The 21,823-nt window shown below is 34.3% G+C and overlaps 1 protein-coding gene across 1 annotated transcript; it reads right to left on the reverse strand.

Annotated features, from left to right (window-relative positions):
• Positions 1 to 3,919: 3,919 nt before the first annotated feature.
• On the reverse strand, positions 3,920 to 11,702 carry CD69 (CD69 molecule). The gene is made up of 5 exons (XM_014850944.3): positions 11,463 to 11,702; positions 8,064 to 8,186; positions 6,805 to 7,004; positions 6,337 to 6,440; positions 3,920 to 5,032 (listed from the first exon to the last, which is right to left on the reverse strand). The coding sequence occupies exons 1-5, from the start codon at positions 11,524 to 11,526 to the stop codon at positions 4,924 to 4,926; spliced, it is 600 nt and encodes a 199-aa protein (XP_014706430.1). The 5' UTR covers positions 11,527 to 11,702; the 3' UTR covers positions 3,920 to 4,923.
• Positions 11,703 to 21,823: the final 10,121 nt, after the last annotated feature.

The following is a 21,823-nucleotide window of genomic DNA, read 5'->3' on the forward strand; positions in this document are numbered from 1 at the left end:
TGGTTTGCAAATATTTTCTCCCATTCCTTAGGTTGCCTTTTCTGCTGATTGTTTCCTTTGCTGTGCAGGAAGTTTTTAGTTTGATGTAGTCCCACATATCTGTTTTTGCTTGTGCTTTTGGCGTTATATTCAAGAAATCATTGAAGAGATCAATGTCAAGAAATGTTTCGTGTATGTTTTCTTCTAGGAGTTTTACAGTTTCATATTTTTTGTTCTAATCTTTAATCCATTTTGAGTTAATTTTTGTTTATGGTGAAAGATAAGAATCCAATTTAATTCTTTAGTATGCTCATTTCCAGTTTTCTGAACACCATTTATGCAAGACACTATCCTTTCTCCATTGTATGTTCTTGACACACTTAAGAAAGACCCAATTGACTGTATACGTGTGGGTTTATTTCTGGCTTTATATTCAGTTCTATTGGTCTACATGTCTGTTTTTATACCAATACCATACTTTTTTGATTACTGTAGCTTTGTAATGTATTTTGAAATCAGGAAGTATGAAGCTTGCAGCTTTGTTCTTCTTGCTCAAGACTGCTTTGCCTGTTTTGTGGTTCCATAGGAATTTTAGGATTATTTTTTCTATTTTTATAAAAAATATGCTTGAGATTTTGATAGGGATTGCACTGAATTAGTAGCTTACTTTAGGTAGTATGAACGTTTTAACAGTGTTACTTCGTCCAGCCCATGATCATGTGATGTCCTTCCATGTATTTGCGTCTGCTCTAATTTCTTCCATCAGTGCTCTGAAGATCTCAGTGTGCAGTCGTTTATTTCCGTGGTTAGGTTTGTTCCTAAGGATTTTATTCTTTTTGGTGCTATTGTAAATGGGATTGTTTCTTAATTTCTTTTTGGGGTAGTCTGTTAGTGTATATAAATACAGCTGATTTTTGTATGTTGGTTTTATATCTTGCAATTTTACTGAATTCATGAAGAGGCTGGATTTTATATTGTATTCTTATCACAAAACACACACACACACAATCCAAAAGAACACAAGATACTTTTGGTGGAGATGGATACATTTATTATTTGGATTGTGGTGATGGTGACACAAGTGTATACATATGTCTAAACTCACAAAATTATATACATTAAATATGTGCAGCTTTTTGCATACCAATTATACCTCAATAAAGTTGCAAAGCAAAACAAAACTACAGTTAGGAATTACCGTTTGGGGTATAGATCATTTCTTTGGTCTCTACTGTGGGACAGAAACTAAATGCAATGTCTCTATAATGAAATACAGAAATGTGATTATATTACTCATAACGCTGTGTTTATAAAGAAAAACCCCCTGCTTTTCCGAGGTTAAGTCTTCTGAACTAAGAAACGACCACAAAAGTGCAGAGACCTTGTCCAGCCATTAGATGACACTGCAGCTTGTGGGTGCTCACACAGTGTATGGGGGAACCAAGACAATTTCGCAATGAGACTCATTTTTAATATTTGTAATTGGTCACTAAAAAGTAAAGTTACATTTAAATAATGAAATTATTTCATTTACTGATCCATATTTAAAATAAAAATTGTTCTTATTAACAGTAAAATAACTATTCGTTACAGAATATTTTGAAACTATAGAGAAATATAATGACGAAAATAAATATTACCTGTACTCTTACTACTCTGGGAAAACCATTGTGTTTACCTTTGTGGTATTTCTCTCTTTCAGCATATAAACACAAAACATATATTTTTACATTTAACATCTAAGAGGATGAAATCTTATTGTATTTATTATTTTAACTGGCTTAGCAACAATAGTTTGAGAATTCTCATATAAACATTCTTCTTTATTATTATTTTTTAATGTTGGCATGTCATTTCATCATGTAGTAGAATCACATTTATTTAACTATATCCTCAGTTTTGGACAATTAAGGGGCTTCTAATTTATCACTACTAAAAATAGCCGTTTGATGAACATTTTTGTGATTATGTCTTGCTCATGTAAGATTGTTCCTTTAAAATCCTCCGCAAAATTGTCACATCAGAGAAAAAGCATAAATCTTTTAAAGTTTTTTGATAAGTATTTTCAAACTTTTTTCCAAAAGTTAAACTAAACCAATTTATATGATCACCAGCAGTCTTTCTGGTTATATATTTTAAAACATTTCTCCAGAATTTTATTAGCATTTTAGTTTCAGTTATGACATATTGTCATGTCTGAAAATCTAGTCAAAGTTATAAAATTGAGAACAACCTTAGAAAGATCATTTCTATATTAGTATTATAAACATTTTGAATCAGTTGAATATGAACTACAGTATTTAACAGTTCAATGACATTTTATTCTTCTTAAAATACTTTTAATTTTATTGACTTCCAATTATTATGTCAAATAAGCAGGTAAAGTATTATTCCTCTTTCCAGAGGAAGAACTTGAAATTATGTTGGAATAGCCAAATAGAGCATAGATAACTGATAGTTATCTTTAGTACATATTAATTATTTGAGATGAATATATCCTATGGATTTAGCATTTTAAAAATTAGCTAAAAGTTTGAATACAGAAGGAAATAAAGTAGTATATCTGTAATATGCTTCCACAGCACCCTACAGTTTCCCTTCCATAGTCTTTATCACCACCATAATTGTTTACTGTTTGTTTTACACTTAGACCACAAATTCCACAAGGCCAGTTGCCATGCTAAATTTGCTTAGTGTTTTAACTATATTGTCCACCACAGTAGTAGCTGCCTAAGAATCACTCATTGAATAAATTTTTTTAAAAAGCCCCTCAAAAGAAACCCATAAGTAAGGTACGCTATGTAGATATAGATATATTATGTAGAAATGCCACTGTTTGCCAATATTGGAGATTCAATGAGGTAGTATTCCCATTTATCATAATCATCACTAACATTTAATACATCTTTGGGGGTCACTTTAGGCCAGGTACTGTTCTAAGTCCATTTTCATGTATTAACTAATTTAATTTCTAGCTAATTTTAACTAAATTTCTAACTAATTGCAACTAAAATAGCTGTCAACTGATGAGTGGCAGAGATGAAACTCAGACAATATTTCTACTTTGCTCAGGCTCTTAACAGCTACACTTTCCACTTACACATTTCATAGCACATGAATCACAAGCCACTGTTTTCTAACATGACTCAGGAGTATATTATTGTTATTGATGATAGGATATCTGAGCTTCTAAGACCATTGTTTCATTTTATAGCTGTGAGAACTAAGAGACACTGAGATTAAGAAACTTCTATATTATTTATCACTAAGCAGTGTTTGGAAACCACATTTCTTTTCAATATGCCATCCTAGTGACACAGTTTAAAGATAACACATATAGTGTACATTTCCAACTTTCAGAGAAGAACATTCCAAAATGCATTCATAAAACACTTTTAAAAGTAATCAAATTTTTCCTGCGTGGAATACCCCATGAAGAGCCCAGAAATACCCATGTAGTGCCACATTTCTGTTTAATGAATTATTTTATGTAAATAACTAAAATATGTATAGCATTTCAGAATTGAACAAGATACTTTGAGAGCATTAGTTATGAGGACCTCTTATTGGAGAGAGGATGAGCTTATATTTAGGTGCTCATAAAATGACTTCAGTTGTCTCCTAATTTTTCTGTGCCTCTTCAGTAGGAGAGTGATAAACAATAAAAGAAAGGAAGAAAATGATAGAGACAAAAAATCTTAAATGACATAAATTCCCCTCAAGTCAATTAGAATATTTTCTGAATATCTGCTATATACAGAAAAATGGATATGACCCTTTTGGAAATACATATATGAAAACAAGTAGAAAAGTAAAAACCATGTTATAAAGCTGAGGTTTTACTATAGAAAAGTTCAAAAAATATTATAGTATTCTGTTTTCTGCTTTCTAGTATGGCACTTAATTTTTAGTGTATTTTAAGGAATGAACACTTCTTAGAGACTGTTGATTCTACTTTTATTTTAAACATATAAAAGCAGCTTATAATAGTACCAGATACAAAAGAAAAACAAACAAACATATACACTCTATTGCACTTAGAAAATGCTTCACATGAAGAATTGCACGTGATAGAATTAATTAGGAAAGGCACAAATCTATAATCAGAGAGGAATAGCATCATTCAGAGTTTGAACAATAGAGAATTTTTCCTGATAGAGGTTTGCTACATCACTATTGCACATTTTCTAATAGTTTTACCTCTTTTATAAATATTCCTCATGTTCTTTGCTTTTGTCTTTATCTCTGCAAAACACTATTTAAGGTTTTAAAGCCAATGAATTATGTACCATTGAAAAAGAAGAGTCTACATTGAAGAAAAAGAAAAATGAACATAAATACATGATCAAGACAATCTTTTGGGGTAAAGAAATGACAAGGATTTTGTCTAAAAAGAGAACTTCTCTAAAAAGAGAGAAATATTTCAAAGCTTAGTTCCATAAGCATTTGTCCACTTATAGATGTTTTCTGAGTTTAAAACATGCATTTAGATTGAATGTGTTAACAGTTAAAATTCTCTCTGTTTACATTCAGTTTTTAATACCACCATCTAACTCCTTCATAGAGTCCAAACGCATGAAGGACACTCATTGTTGGTAGTCATTCAACAATAAATAATAACTCTAAACCTAATTATTTCATTATTTCTGAATTTTAAAATATATAAAGTGCATCAAAAAGGTTTAAAGTCATCTTCTCATCCTTGGACATAATTATCTGTCAACCCACGACGTTTCAGCTCACTGTAGGAGTACTCCACATTGCAGATATTCCTGAAATTTCTCTCCCTTTTTCCCACAGTCTTGTTTGGAAGAAGATTTCCGAAATAATACAAAGTTTTTTCACAAAGTCTTTATGGAAAACTCCTGACCGTAGAGCAGCATCACTGACACAAATTTCCTGGATTCCATGGTATAGTAGTCAATAATCAAATATGATTCCTCATTAATGGGACGGTTTGCTACATATCCAGTGTAAATTCTTGTCACATTCTGTTCTGCCGACGTCTATGCTACCCAGAAATGAACAGTTCTCAGATTCTGTAATGTTGGACCTGTCAAACAAAAAACAAACTTAGAATTATTTTCAGTTCGTCATTTCTGTTCAGTTACATGGTAATAAACTTTGTGGTCTTGGTGGCCTCTGCTCTTTTTTTTTTTTTTTGCTTAGTAGGAATGCATAAGGCAAGTCTGCAGTCAAATGATCATAGACTAATCTGTAGAGACTGTAGACAAGAATTCAAAGGAATAGAATGTAGATGGAGGATACAAAGCTAAGAATTTACAGCTCTATTCATTTGGTTGGCATGTCACTGTAGGAGTGACTCATGATCATCTTTGAGTTGACATATTCTTTGAGAAGAAATTGTCCAAAAGTATACACATTCCACAATCATGCATAGTAGTGCATGCAATTTGAGGGAGTTTATGGCTCCTGAAGCCTACCTGTGGCTATGGTAGCGTAGGACACATATTAAGGATTCATTTTCTAGATATTTAAATTTATTCCCCATATCAGTAAATATCATAAAAAACTATTTAGATAGATAGAAATTTATTCAACTCTGAGTTTTCAGATGGCAAAGATTAACACATAAAATATCCTTCAAACTTTAAAATGTAGTTTAATTACAGATAACGGAAATAAAGTCAGCATCTTTAATTCTGGGGCAAGTTTTCTCTCAGGTCAATAGAAGCTTTTAATTAAGTAACGAAAGTATTGCTCTTTACTCCTGTGGAGAAGAGAACTGGGAAAGAGTAAGAAGCAATTATTTTCCCAAAATTAGCTCATCAGTAAAATATAAATATGAGATTGGAAATGTTAGATTTTTTGGGGGTGTCTTCACAATTATTCTTGGAATATTTCTGAGTGTCTTACTCAATAGAATCTCGATAGAACTTGCTGAGATCAAATAACTAGAAGCATTTATTGTATGAATTCCAAGTAGATAAAAAGAAAAAACTGATAATATTAAAACGCTTCTTTAAAAACTCCGAGGACTGTAAGCACGCAAAAGAGATTGTTAAAAGAGCACAATCTAGGGGCTGGGCTGGCCCCGTGGCCGAGTGGTTAAGTTCGCGCGCTCTGCTGCAGGCGGCCCAGTGTTTCGTTGGTTCGAATCCTGGGCGCGGACATGGCACTGCTCATCAAACCACACTGAGGCAGCGTCCCACATGCCACAACTAGAAGGACCCACAACGAAGAATATACAACTATGTAGTGGGGGGCTTTGGGGAGAAAAAGGAAAAATAAAATCTTTAATAAAAAAAAAAAAAGAGCGCAATCTTCATATAGAAAGGAAAATGGTCTCTCTGTGCTGCCAGCCTGGGAAGGATAAAGAGACATCTTGAAACTTACCAGTTGTTTAATTCTTTGCCATTTAACCGTTTCTGTGAATGACCAGTTTCATTTTTCACCCTAATCCAGTGTTCAGCTCTACCCACATATTGTCTTAAAAACATCTGGAAGAAAGCACAAAGGAAAAGTGTGTTAAACTATCCCTCTGGGTAAATATATCATAAATCTTTTTTCTCAAAAACTGCAATTCAAGGCATGATAGCTAAACTGATGATTTATTAGCTCTATATAAGATCAGCACATTTGGATTTCTGGCTTTTGAAGATGAGTAATCAAATTAAATTACAGGACTAAATGAAACCCTTATTTTGACCTCAGACTGATCACATGGCTTTCTGTGACTAAATTTTCTTGCATAGGAGATAAGTACAATGTTTTCACTTAGAAGGAAACAGAAGGAAACCACAGGTTAGCTGTATAAAATAAAATAGCAACATTTTATGAAATTGCTTTTGAATACTATCTTACCATTTCCTCTTCAGAATCAACGAGAGTAAGAGTAGCACCATGTTTGGAGCAAACGTTTTGGGCCAAGGTCCAGTTTCCTGTCATAGTGGAAGCAAAGTAGCATTTCCTCTGGTGTCTAATCCAACCACCTGAGCATAAAGAAAGTTGGCTTTCTGATGGCCTTGAGGACGTATGTTGGCCTGGACAATTGTATTGTCCCACTGAGAATAGGAAAATGGTTTGTTTTAGTAACAAAAAAAACCAAGTACCTACCCACAGTACATAAAACTGGTTAGGGGATGTTGTGCTATGCTGTGCTAGGTGATAAAGTAAAGGATGAGAGGCAAGAAGGAGAATTCTGAGAAGAGTAAGAAGAAGGCAGATTCTGACCTTATCTGATTGTTCATGTGCCTAATCATCTTTGTGCAAGGTATAAGAAATAAGAGGATGTCTCTTTGGCCACAATGCCAGAAAGCGGTAGGAAAATAGAAAAATTTTGAAAATACTCTTTGGACTAGGAAGAGTTAAGTACGTTATAAATTCCAAGTAAAGTTTTGAATCTGAATGCTGAGGTAGAGAAATTTGCAAACATAGCAGATATAACACTATATTGGAAGAAGAAGGAGAGAATAATTTGGAGGGAAGTAATTCAGAATACAGAAAGCTCTATGGCTGGGGATGTTTCATAAAATCATAAAATTCCATGTTTGTAAAAGACAAAATGCATCTTGTTATAGCTATGTGTTTTGAAAGTCATTTCACAACTGACTCTCTAGGAGCTTCTAGATACAGTCTTAATTAGCCACTCTGTGGATGGATAGTTATCCATTCTATGACCTTTGAAGTAAAAGACAAAAGATTGGCCAATTCCTGATTAACCTATGGCTTAGATATTATTTTTTTCCATTAACAAGGAATGTGAAACTCACATTTCTTTTTCTAGCTAGATGTCTCTTTATTTAGAATCTAAATCAGCCCCTTTCATTCTAGATTTAAACATCTGCTCAAATGTAATTTTCTCCCACAGTAATGTATAAATCACAGACACTTTTAGTACTTATAAAGAAGCACAAGAAAACTCAAAAAAGTATTGCATTAATCATCCAAAGAATGTGGAATTATATTTAGTAATTATTACGAAATTTGCCATGTATGACATATGAGATGATCCTAATTTAATCAGAATTCTTAATTCATTACTAATTAATCCCCATTGATTTCAGCTGTGTAGGAATGCTTAGCGCTAAGAAACTCAATGAACTCATGAAGTGCAGACCCACCTGATAAAGCAATGAGAGATATAATTAAAACAGTGATGATGACCACATTCAGTACAGCACATGGGACAGGAACTTGAAGGTATCCTTCACGATGTGTTGCAAAATGAGGGCTGGTGGCATTGCCTGAAAAGAGAAAGTTGATGATGAAGTCAGGCAGAATACAGAAGTAAGATAATGACATGTGATATTGCCTTGAGGTTTTAAAATAAAAAAGTAGCTATGTCTCCCCATCTACTTTATATGAAATTTATAAGTTAATTTTCCCCCAATTTTGAGTGAATTTGGACAGTTTCTTGTTGGCTAGAAATGAAACAATCCAAGCATAATAATGAGATCATAAAATATCTCTCCAATATTCGTACTTAGTAGCTACGAAAATTCTAAATATATCATAATTTTATTGTTTTAATCACAATAAGAACTTTTATTAAATATCTGAATACCCTAGAAGATGTATAAAAAGAGCATGTTAAGTACAATGCCTTAACTTTTCTGTAGTTACTGTTTAGAAGACATAATGTAAATGGGGATAAATGTGGGTAATATAATACAAATATTGAATTGATATATAAATATCTACAATTACCATGAGTAAAAATAAGAAAAAATGATAGTACTTTTTGGTGAAGTTCATGCAGATGTGAAGCAATTGAAATTTTCATATATTATTGATGGGAGAGTAAAATGAAAAAATACATTAGAAAACTGTTTTTTACATGATTAAGTATACACCCACTCTATGATCCAGCAATTCTACTCCTATATATTTTCCCAAGAGAAATGAATATTTCTTCAAAATGCTTTGTATAAGAATGCTCATGGCAGCTTTATTCTTAAGAGCCAAATCCCAGAAACTACACAAATATCTATCAACAGGAAAATGAATAAACAAATTATTGTATATAAATACAAGGAAATTCTGCTTAGCAATTAGTGAATCTCAAAAATAAAAATGTCAAGTGAAAAAGTTCAGCCACAATTATATACCGTATATTTTCATTTATATGACATTCAAGAATAGCCAAACTAAATTATGGTGACATAAATCAGAAAAGTTATTGCTTTTATGTGTGTTGGAAAGGTGATTTGACTCAAAAGGAGCACCGAGGAGCATTCTAGGGTGATGAAAAGTTCAAATGTTGATTGGAGTTGTAGTTATAATTGAGAAAGAAGAGAGGCAGGTTTTGTGACTCAGAGTTTGGATTTGATTTTTTCAGGTATGGGCTATCAGGATTTTTAAAATTTGGCCTCACAGGAAATATACAGTTCCCCCTTATGTTCTCAAAGACTGAAATGTAAAATGGCTACTTGAATGATTTTAAAACTTACCATAAAAAATAGTCTCAAAATGCAAATATATTCTGTTTTTCAGTACAGATGACTTTCATAATTGAAAGGATGTCTATATAGGACATATCTTGAAGTTCATGTAATTTTTTTCCCTTAAAACGTTTCTCTAAAGTTAAACTGGGCAAAGATATGTTGCTTTCTTTTACTGGAATTTACTATGTACTGGATGTCAACATTAACTTTTGTGTCTTCTGAGGATTGCTTTTCCCAGCATAGATCTGCATTCAGATTTTGCAACAGAAGCCTTTACTTCTCTCCTATCTAGTTCTATTTCTCTCAGTCTCTCAAAGCAAATCTTCCTTTTCTCACTGGTATGCAGTTATCACTGGCAGCAGCCCTTGGTAGGAAGGGTAGCAAGCTCAGAGCTCTCTGTGTAGTTTCACTTCTCACCATGTGAAAGTCAATCATGCTGCTTAGACTCAATGAAGCAATAGTTCTGTTCCTTAGCAAGGACTAACTCATCCAAGTAACTTGTAAACTCCAGAGCCCAGCTCAGTCTGTTAGCTTGTCCAGTGGGTAAGCTGTGAAGATGACTCTCAGATTGTACTTTATATCCATTAATGAGGGCCATTGGTACTCACAGTTTGATTTATCACCTTGGTGACAAAACACTCCACTAACTGCCTACTTCTGCTCTGATTACAAGCCCTGTCCATTAATGAGAAATTGAAAGTAAGTCCACTACTACATATTGAATCACTCAAGGGTGATGCTCAATGATCGCTCATACTAATGAAGTGACTACAAGGGCAGCATACACTAAACATTTAACAGAACATTGAGATGATTGCAGTAAAAGTTAAGAATTCCTCGTCAGTCCTTCTTCTTTCAACTATGCTCTCTATTTATTGACTAGTTTTACTGTTATAATTTTTTCTTTTTGGCAGCTCAAGTGGGCCGTAAAATTATGCTCATCTGGTTACTAAAAAATGTGTGTGGCTTTTTTGTTGTCCACACTTGATTTTGTGTTCTTAAGTGACAGATGGGTTTATCAGAGGTAACTGATGCTTTTCTAAAGTAAGCCAGTCTAATAGACACACACTCAGAAAACAAACCTTTTCTCTAGGTTGTTTCAGCTCTGCTGTTCGTAACACATCCTTTTATTACCGGAGAGCTTTGCTTAAAAGTAAACTCTAGTTCTTAATTGCTAGTGTTTTTGGACACCTCATTAATTAGAGAGAAAGAAGGATAAACGAAAAAAATCAAGAAAACTTCATAGTAACAAGTTATAGGAAAACATCGGGAAAATTCTGGTAATAGGAAAACGATCTGTGGACAGAATAAAGAAATAGAAGAGAGGAAAAAGTATACAGCTAAGATGATTATATTTTGATGAAAAACAAAAGGAAGAAAAATGTCTGATTTATGCAGAATTTGCAACCAATGATTGGAAAAGTGAAATGGAAGGATGAACTGGAGGAAAAGTGTCCCATAAAAGAATATAGAAGCGGAAGGTTGCATTTTTAAGAATTCTTTCAACACATTCTACTAATAAATTACCACTGGGCACTGTAAATGTTCCGATGTGTATATGGCTGTCCTCTCAAAGATTGGAATCCTTCATTTCCAGCAACTGGAGGTTGCTGTCTTAACACAAGATGAGGCACACAGAAAGCACACAAAGATACAAAGTGAAGACAATCAAGAATGTAACTGTTTATGGGGAAATTGGTTTTTTATAAAGAAAGGCAATGCTTCCTGAAGTATGTACAGATGGATACAAAAAAATGACAGTGAGTTCACTGGGCTTGGGCAGGGCGTTTTCTAATTCCATCTGAAACATTGAGATGGTGTAAAACTGAAACAAAGCAACAGATCTTTAAAGATCTGAAATTCACATTTTTTATTTCCTCTAAAGTCTTAGGTACGCTATCTTCTTGTAGATAAAGGAATATTTACTTCCTACCATTTCCTCCTTTATCCTGACTGAAATAAAATGTAACCAAGTTCTTCAAAAGACAAAGCTTCATTTTCTTCCCTAAGTACTGTTATATATCATATATAGATAGATAGTTATTACCAGTGTATAAGAAATAAGATCTGACTTACTTTGCTGTCCTCTCTCCACATGCAAAGCGCTGTTTTCTGTTATGGAACAATCTTCAGAATTCATCTTTTTTTCTAGTCAAGATTCTGTGGTTAATCCCAGGTCAAGCCAATTACAGTGAAAGTCTTTGCTGGAGTTCTTGTTCAGTCTCTGAATTGCTGAACATTTATATTCAGTTATGTTGTCTCCACCCCCTTCCGCTTACCTCCTAATCACTCATCTACGCCAGTTCTCTCTAATTTATGCTCCAGTGGCCCAGACAATTTAAAATGTGTTGTTGTGGTGAGCTGTGGGTTTTCCCTGCTGTCTGAAATGTGCTTTCTCACACCTGTAGGTGTAGCATGAAGAGAAAAGGGGGTTTTTCCCAGAATCTGAGACATCCTTCCTTAAATTCATAGAAAACACAAATAGTTTGGAGGCAGTATGTTCAAGTAAAGAATTAAAAGTTAAGGATTCTTACCTTTGAGTCAGAAATAACTGGGAGAGTAATATTTCCCTGGAATCCCGTTCATTCATTTAACAACTGAATTTTATTGACTATCCACTATGAACCTGACGTGGTTGGGGCTAGAGTATTTATTGTCAAATAAGAATTCTAAGATCTTTATTCTCATGGATCACTCTCTGGAAGAGTTTGGGAGTCTGGAAGAGTTTTACTTAGGAACCTATAAATTGGTTTTCAGAAATATGTCCTTCACTTCTTCCCTGGGGACTAGTTCTATTAAGATATCATTTAGTAAGTAGTTGCTTTAATGAAGTAAATAGAATCTTGTGGTCTGAAACTTCCCTTCTATGATCTAAAATTGTATTTCTTAAATTATCTGTTTCACTTATCTCATGTTAATTTTTCTGTAATATTTTACTGTCATTTAAACTGTGCCGCAGGAGATCATAGCAGCATTCTTGCTAGGCTTTAAGCCTAGGCTGATACCAGATTGTTTGTGCCTTGGAATCAAAGGCCAGAAGGGAATATTTTATAGAGCATGAAGGCAAGGGGCTTAGGAACGCCTGAGCCCTTGCAGGAACGGAACGCTGTCTGCATACCTTGCTGATTGTCCTTAAGATACTCTCCAAGTGAATGACCTGGGATGGGCTGGTGTGCTTCGGGGAGATGAAGAATAGAACCTTTGGACTTTGGCTTGCGTGTCCCTGCAGGCATGAGTTCCTGCTATTGTACATGCTTGAGATTCTTTACCCACAAATAAATATGTGGCGATCCGAGGGACCTCACCTCAGTCCTTGAGGCTGATGGTCCCCTGTCCCATTGAATAATATAGATTGTGTTCTGTCTATTAATTCCATCCGTCCCTTTGGCTGGCTGCCTAGCTGCTCTCTGCAGCAAAACTGCCTTTATTTTCCCTTGGTAATATCCTATTTTCCTATTTGCTAGATTATTCTTTTTGTATGTCTCTGAGGCTTCAGATATTTGGAGTATGATTACTATAAAAAATATATTGCCATGGTATCCATATCATCCAGATAAGTTATTAAGATGAACTCAAAATGAATGCAGAATGTCTATATATGGTGATATAAGGAGGGAATCAAAATCCCACTCTGGTTAATAATATTGATGCCAACAATTTTATCATTAATATCACTTCTTTACAGTAAAGACATTCTGTTTTCAGAATAATGCCTTTGTGAAAATGTTGTTCTTAGGTGGGTTGGAGTTATCACCTACGGGAGGTTAGTTAGGCCATCATATTTATTTGTTTACCTAAGATGTGAAGAGGTACATCTTGGTCCTAAAGGCTCTCTTTGCTTTCACTCTATTTTTCAGTCAATTTCCTAGTATGTTTTCCACATAGCAGCTGAAGGGTTGTTTTATAATTAAGTCATATCATTTTGGTGAGATGCTCAACTCTTCCCGCTTCCCACCCTCAAAGGCTTCTTGTCAAAATTACCATAAAATCCAAAGACCTTCTTACCGCTGAGAAGGCTTCATCCAGGATCTGGCCCCTGGCTCCCATTTTCCCCAGTAGCCACTGCTCTACCCAACAGTAACCTCTCTGCTGTTCCACAAATATCAAGCATACTCCTACTATGTGGTCTTTGCATTTTCTAGAAAAGGTTCTTCCTCCATCTACTTGTCTATTTTGCTCTCCTTTTTAATTCAATTCACTCACTGTTTAACTGTCGTCTGCCCAGAGAGGTCTTCTCTTGCCTTCTGTATGTAAAATAGGACCTTATACTCTGTGCCTCCATGTAACTTTTTCTCTGTATCCCTTGTCAATATGTGGTATTATATCATTGTTTATCATCTACGTTCCTTATTAGATTGTAAGCTGCTGGGGGGCAAGGATTTTTTCTGACTTGACCCTTCTGTGTCTCTAACATCTGACATAGTACTGAAACCTAGTATGTACTCAGTGCATGCAGTACATACTTGTTAACTGAGTGGGTAAATTAATATGAATTAATGAAAGGATATGCATAAAAACCATAAAAGTTCCAAAATATATAGTTCTACTCGGGAAGCCTTGTGGGATTGCAGGGTTGAGAAATATATGACTTTAGACTGCCCTGGATAGCAAGCAGACACCTGAATCTGCTGATGAGTGATGAAAGAGGAGTTAAGTTTGGTACTTAAGGGAATAGTTGATGCTTTTGCTAATTTCTTTGGGTTAAAGCAAATTAGATCTTAAATGTCTATTTACTCTCCTGGATTTGGGAGATTTTGGTTAATGTCCACACGCTGACACCAAGTACACATACAATGTTGTGAAGAATTCATGAGATAATATCACTCATGAATAATAATGAAAATGATAACAACTCATGATAATGTTATAAATCTGCAACATTATTTGAATTTTTCCAAGTCTGTGGGGTATAAAGAGAGAGAAAGAAAATATTCTTACACACACTGATAATCCTTGCCCTGTGTCTTTTTCCACATGCAAAGCAGAACTTTTCAACAGCTGATTGAACAAACATAAAATCAAGGTCCAGTTATACCATTTACAAATGTACCTATTTCCCTCTAATGATTCTCATATAAGTGCGAAAATCTAATTTTCTTAGCTGGACACCAACTGCCTTTGAAGTTTGAATATTCCAGAAGAGTTAGGTAAGTTAACATTACGAATATACTATAAGTTTTATGGACAATCATCTCCTAAAATTTTCCCACTTATTCCCTATAGACCAGCTATGCTGACCTTCATTCTGTTCCTTGAGAAAGCTAAACTTATTTTCATTTTGTAAGGTGTGTTCTTGCTCTTGTTCTCTTTGATCTCAGATTTTCATGGCTAACTCTTTCTTCTCATTTATATTTACTTCATATATCACCTCTTTAACCAGACCTTCCCTTACCACTTGTATAAATTCTCTGTCATTAGTCACAATTTATTACCTCACTCTCTTCTTTTAGTTTATAGAAAACATCGTTGTCTGAAATCTTATAGTTCATTATATATATGTATATATATAGTTTTAAAATCATCGTTATTATTATTTATTCCCTTACTGGAAAGTAAAGTCTTTAAGAGCAGGGACATGACTGTCTTATTCAACTACGAATCTCTAGTACCTGTAATAGGGCCTGGAACATTGAAGGAGTTCAACAAGTGTTCATTGGATGGATATCTGAAAGAATGTACATGAATATCCACTCAAGCATCTGTTCACTGAGCAGCTCTGGGAAACTTACACAACTCCACTGAGCCTTGGCTTTGTTATATGTAAAGTGAAAATATTAGCAACAAACATAGGGTTTTTGTGAAGAAAACCTTATAAATTAGTACATTAGTTTTCTACCACCGTGTTTGGTATATTTTAGGCCTTTAATGACACATAAAGGAATAGCAGTTTGATACAAGTCATGAAAAGAGAAAGTTCCTAATTTGATGTAAAGCGCTAAGAGACAAAACTGAGAAGTCACAGAATAACTGCTGATGTGATGCAATGTGTCTCTTGTCGTCTAGAATGCAGAGAAGAGAGGAAGCTGCAGTCTCCCACAACCACCTCTAACAGCTCTCATGGCACCAAGACACTTACTTATGTGCTCAAGGTTTCTTATTTGTTCAGCCATAATCAGGTGAATGGATATTATGCACATATATTTATATATGTCTATATTTATAGGCACATCCATATATATGCTACAGGCATTATATATGTTATGTACAATATATGTAATGTATATTATATATATGCCACTGGACACAGAAAGATGATATCTAGGGATCTTATTTTATTTATTTATTTTGTGAGGAAGATTGTCCCTGAGCTAATATCTGTGCCAGTCTTCCACTATTTTGCATGTGGGATGCTACCACAGCATGGCTTGATGAGCAGTGTGTAGGTCTGTGCCCAGGATCCAAACCTGAAACCCCAGGCTGCTGAAGCAGAGCATGCAAACTTAACCACTACGCCACCAGGCTAACCCTAGAGATCTTATTTTTGTAAAAATTAAGTATCTTTAAACATTATATCATTGGTTAAAATCTGTTACCTTTGTCCTAAAATCATTTTTCTCTATCTGTCTTTATGGGAGCAGTCAACGTATTCTGTTGAAATCAGCTCTTCTTTCGGTGGGAGTAGGCAGCCAGTGCAAACATAAAAACCAGCAATGTGACAGCATGGATGGACTTGAGCGCATTGAGCTAAGCGAAATACGTCAGACAGAGAAAGACAAACGTGGTATGATTTTACTCATATGTGGAAGATAACAAACATGTAAATAAGGAGAACAGATTGGTGGTTACCAGAGGGGAAGGGGGTGGGGGCAGGGCGAAAGGGGTAAAGGGGCACACATGTGTGGTGATGGATGGAAACTAGAGTTTTAGTGGTGAATATGATGCAGTCGATATACAAGCAAAAATATAATGATTGCCATCTGAAATTTAAACAATGTTATAAACCAATGTGACCTCAATAAAATAATTTTTTAAAAGCAAACCAAATTACCAAGAATATATGTTACTAGTGGTCATCCTAGGTATCCACTGGCTCCCATGCTGCTCAAACCCTTTACAACAGCCTGAACTTTATTGAAAAATTATTTCTTCATTAATCCTCCCTCCATGTCCACAGTCATTTTTTTTCTAGTGTAAGAAATCTCCATTAGATTTGAGAAAGCAATCAACTTAAATTCCTGCAAAGAAGTGAACAATGAATAGGGGTTGGCCAGCACAGTCCTGGTTGACACCTCTTGTCCTGATGTAATTTTTAAAAGCATCCCATTTCACTTGCAAGAACGTCATCCTATGTACAATAAACTATATGCTCGTATTACTAATCAGTATTTGTTAAATCAAAGGATGGTATCTCATACGTGAAGTTACAATAAATAGGACAAAGTCAAGTGTAGAAGTCAGGATGCAGTGTGGGAGAGATTTTGGGGTTAGAGGGCGTTTCAGTTGCCTCTTGTTCATCTAAATATGGAAGCAAACTTCCTGTGTGGTCAGCCTTGATGGATTCAATTCTCTAAAGCAAAGGAAGACATAAAGAAAACTAAAGAAGCAAAAGTTGTGCAAATAAACTCTTTTCGATCTCCTTACAAAACACACAGGACAAAAATATATAACTTTCAATTTTTTCAGAGATATTTTATATGTCTCATTTCATAAATAATGTATAAAAACAATAAGGGATATCCACAGGGCATAGATTATCATTAACATTTCATAGTTCAGTTGAGAAAGCTGACATTTAGAGAAATTAATGCCTGGACAAATTTGGAAGAATTCACTCAGGACACCGGAACTCAGTGCAGCTCTCCTTCATGTTTGACCTTATATGAAGAATCCGGGGGAAGGTCCCAGGAAGGAAATGAAGTAATGTGAGCTAGATGCAAAGTGGTGCAGAGAAGACAGGATATACAGTCCTTATCAGGCAGCAGCTCAGCAGGATGCTTTAGCGGCACCTGTTCACAGCGACCGCAAACTTCTGATTTAAGACAATTTCCGGAGACAAACTGTTCATCATTTTTTTTTAACTTCTTTTTTCCTTTTAGATTTAGATTTAGGTTTCTAAATGACTTTTAATTTTGGGAATCAAAGGTTTCAATTTATAATGTCTCATCCTCTTACAATAGTGCAATTATGCAAATTGGTGAAATATTTATTTTTAAATCGCAGATATGTGTGTGCTTTTCAATTGGTTACCGTAAAGGGTCAATAGAGGAAACGATGAGTAAGTGGGGGAATTTCCAGTTCTAAATACTTTCCAACCTTCTCTCATCTCTTAGTTGATGAGAGATGAATTTTCTAATTTTCTTCTTGGGTAGAATATCTCCCAAAACACAGAAATGAGCTGGTATGTTTCTTCTTCATGACTTGAGATGGTGAAGGTAAAATACAGTGTTCACATATACATAAACTTGGACTCTGAAAAATTTGACTATTTTTGAAAATAAAAGACATAAAAAGACTACAGCCCTGAGTCTCTTAATGACGGGGATACGTTCTGAGAAACGCGCTGTTAGGCAATTTCGTCGTTATGTGAACATCATAGAATGTACTTGCACAAACCTAGACAGTATCACTTACTACACACCTAGGCTATATGGTTCTAATCTTATGGGACCACAGTCATATATGTGGTCCATCATTGACCGAAATGTTGTTATGTAGCACATGACTGCATCAAAGATGAGAAATAGTGCTTAACCACACATTAGTACTTTATGTAAATTAATTCCACACTTCTTACATGTAGAGAACATTTTGGGAGAGTATTCTCAAAGATAATGGGGTGGAAACAGCAAATGTAAAGTGAAGAAATATTGGGTAGGCCAGGACTTGTACCACTAAGTGATTAAAAAAAGGTATCCATTTGTATTAGAATCTTGATAGATACACAATGAATTTGAACAGAACTGCTTCTGTTCTCCTGTGGATCTATTAGCACTGACTTACACAGTGAGAGAAAAGCCTCTAGGTAGAGGTATTCAGGGATTATTACCATTCTTCTGCATGGCCAATTTGAAGTCTAACTGTATTCGAATATTTCTGATGGTTTGGATTGGCCTTCACTGAGGCCAAGATATTAGGAAAGGAAAAGAGATCCCATAAAAGAGAATTCACCACAAAGTAGATTATAGAAGGGTATCTATAAAATGTATCATACTTGAGGATCAATAATTGAGAAAGCTTTCCTGTGAAATCAGAAATGAGACACGATGACCAATATTTCCAGTGGCTTTACAAAAACAATTCCCAAGGTAGTAACGCAGTAAGGATAAATAAACAATATACAAAATAAGCAGATAAGGATTGAAAAGAAGAGTCAAACATTTTAAATTCATTTTTTAAAAAGTTTTGAGATAATTGTGGATTCAAAATGCAGTTGTAAAGGATCCTTTTAAGCTTTAACCAATTTCTTCCAATGGCAACATTTTTGCAAAACTATAATACAATATCCCAACTGGGATATCAACACTGATACAGTTAAGATAGAGAACAAATCCATTACTGCATGAATCCTTTGGTTGTCCTTACAGAGAACATCCATTTCCCTCCTGGCTCTATGCTACTCCTATCTGCATCTGCCCCTGCCAGTAAGCCCTGGCAACCATTAACCTGTTCTTCATTTCCGTAGTTTTGTCATTTCAAGAGTATTATATAAATGGAATCATACAGTATGTAACCTTTTGGGATTGGCTTGTTTTTCATTCAGCATAATTCTTTGGAGATTGATCCAAGTAGTTGTGAGCAGCAATACTTAGTTCTTCTTTATTGATGGATAGTATTCCATGATATGGATGCACCACAGATGTTTAAATATTCACCCCTTTGAAGGATATTTGGGTTTCTTCCAGTTTGGAGCTGTTATGGATAAAATTGTTTTCTATGAACATTTGTGCACAATCTTTGTATGAAAATATGTTTTTATTTCTCTGGAATAAATGTCCAGGGATACAAGTAATGGGTTGTTTGGTAACTGCATGTTTGATATACTAAGAAATTGCCCAGTTCTTTGAGGGTGGCTATACCATTTTACATTCCCATTAGCCATGTATGAGAGATCCAGTTTCTCCATACCCTTGCCAGTATTTGGTGTTGCCACTTTTATTATTATTCTATTAATTTTAGCCATTCCGATAGGTATGCAGTGTTATCTTATTGTGGTTTTACTTTGTATTTCTCTAATGGCTAATGGTGTTTAACATCTTTTCCTGCGCTTAGTTTCCACCTGTACGCCCTCTGCAGTGAAATGTCTGTTTGTGTCTTTTGCTCAAATCTAATTGGATTGTTTGTGGTTTTACCATTATTTTTGAAAGCCCTTTATCTATTCTAGCTACTAGATATTTACTTCCAGTCTGCACCCTCTCTTTTCATACTCTTCATGGAGTGTGAACTCTTTAGAGTTTCACAGAGTAAAGGTTTTTAATTTTGATAAGGCTGAGTTGATCAATTTTTCCTTTTACGAATTTTCTTTGTTTATGTTAAGAATTTTTTGTGGTACTGTCTTTTGTTTTAATATCAGGCTAATATAATACTAGCTTCATAAAAAGAATTGAGAATGTTCCATCTCTTTTACACAAGAGATAGTGAAGAATTAATGTTAATTCTTTAAAACTCTGGTGGAGTTCTCCAGTGAAACCATTTAGTTCTGGAGATTAATTTTTGGTGAAGTATTTAATTACAAATTCAATTTCTTCAATAGATAATAGGGCTATTTGATTATCTATTTCATGGGGGGCTGAGTTTTGGTAGTTTCTACTTTTTGAGGAATTGCCCATTTTATCTAAGTTGATTCATTTAATCTAAGTCATATTTATATGTGTAGAGTTGTTGGTATTCCCTGATTATGCTTTTGATATATGTAGGGTCTGTACTGATATCCTGATTAATTCCTGATGTTTGTGTCTTCGCTCCGTTTTGCTTTGTCAGTCTTGCTGGAGGTTTGTTAATTTAGTTGATATATACCAGGAACCAACTTCTGTTTTTATTGAAATGTCTATTGTTTTACTTTTTCAATTTCATTGATTATTGCTCTATTTTTATTATGTTCTTCCTTCAGTTTTCTGTTGGCTTATTTGTTTTTCTTTTCTTAATTTCTTGAGTTGGAAGCCTACGTCATTGATTTGAGGCTTTACTTCTTTTATAATAAAAGTATTTGATGCTGTAAATTCAGCTCTCACCACTGCCTTAGCTGTATCCCACAAATATTGATATGTTGTATTTTTATTTTCATTCAGTGCAACGTCCTTTTGAATTTTTTTGAGATTTTCTATTTTATCCATGGATAATTTAGAAATGTGTTGTTTCATTTACAAGTATTTGGAGATTTTCTTATTATCTTTCTGTTATTGATTTCCAGTTTGATTCCATTTTGGTCAGAGCAAATTCTCTGTATTCTTTCCATGCTTTTCAGTTTCATAATTTCAAGTTTGTTTTATTGCCCAGGATATGGTCTACCTTGATATATATTCATCAGTCTCTTGGAAAGAACATGTCTTTTGTTCTTGTTAGGTTGAGTGTTATATAAATGTCTATTAATCTTGTTGGTTGATGGTGTTGTTGAGTTCTATATTATCGCTTACTTTATGTGTAGTTATTCTACCAATTGTTGAGAGAGGGATATTAATGTCTGTCAGTATAATTGTAGCTATGCTTTTATCTCCTTTCATTTCTATAAGTTTTCACTTCACAGAAGTCACAGCTCTGTTTTTGTTACATTCATATTTGAATTGCTATATCTTCTTGGTGAATGAATTTCTCATTGCTCTGTATCTTCCCTCTGTCTCTGCTAAATTTTTTTACTTATAAGTCTACTTTATCAGTTATTAAATTAGACATTTCTCTCTTTTCATTAAAGTTTTCATGATAGATTACTTTCCTTACTTTTACTTTCAACCTATGTATAACATCATAATTAAAATTAATTTCTTTTAAACAACATATGTGGGTCATGTTATTTAATCCAGTCTGTCAATTTCTGTTTTTTTAATGTTATATTCAAATAATTTGCATTCAATGTAATTATTGTTCTGTTAGGGCTTAACTTTGCCACTTTATTTTCTGATATCTGTTTATTCTTCATCTTATATTTCTCTGTTTTCTTTGTCCTGCCTTCCTATAGACTACTTGAACATTTTTTTAGAGTTGCCTTTTGACTTATCTATAGTGTTTTTGAATGTCTTTTATAGCGTTTTTATTCACTGATCTAGGTGTTGCATTGTATATACACCAGAATATAGTCTATTGATATTGACATTTTACCAGTTTGAGTGAAGTACAGAAACCTTACCTTTCTTTATATTCCTTTGCCCTCCTCTACTTAAATATATTTTCCTAAGTATTTCCTCTACATATATTTAGTACCACATAAACCATCAAATGATTTGGAAAACTCAGGAGAAGAAGTCAAGTCTATTGTATTTACCCATGTTTTTGCTCTTACTGTATTC

This window comes from Equus asinus, chromosome 22, assembly GCF_041296235.1.
Source record: "Equus asinus isolate D_3611 breed Donkey chromosome 22, EquAss-T2T_v2, whole genome shotgun sequence".
Taxonomy (NCBI): Eukaryota; Metazoa; Chordata; class Mammalia; order Perissodactyla; family Equidae; genus Equus; species Equus asinus.

What these genes read in the sequence shown, in the direction of transcription:
- CD69 (XM_014850944.3), bottom strand. Translation starts at nt 11,526, where the DNA reads ATGAATTCTGAAGATTGTTCCATAACAGAAAACAGCGCTTTGCATGTG. An exon ending in TGTGGAGAGAGGACAGCAAA is followed by an intron (nt 8,187 to 11,462) that starts GTAAGTCAGATC and finishes TTCTCTTTTCAG; the next exon opens with GCAATGCCACCAGCCCTCAT. An exon ending in TTGATTCTGAAGAGGAAATG is followed by an intron (nt 6,441 to 6,804) that starts GTAAGATAGTAT and finishes GCTTTCTTCCAG; the next exon opens with ATGTTTTTAAGACAATATGT.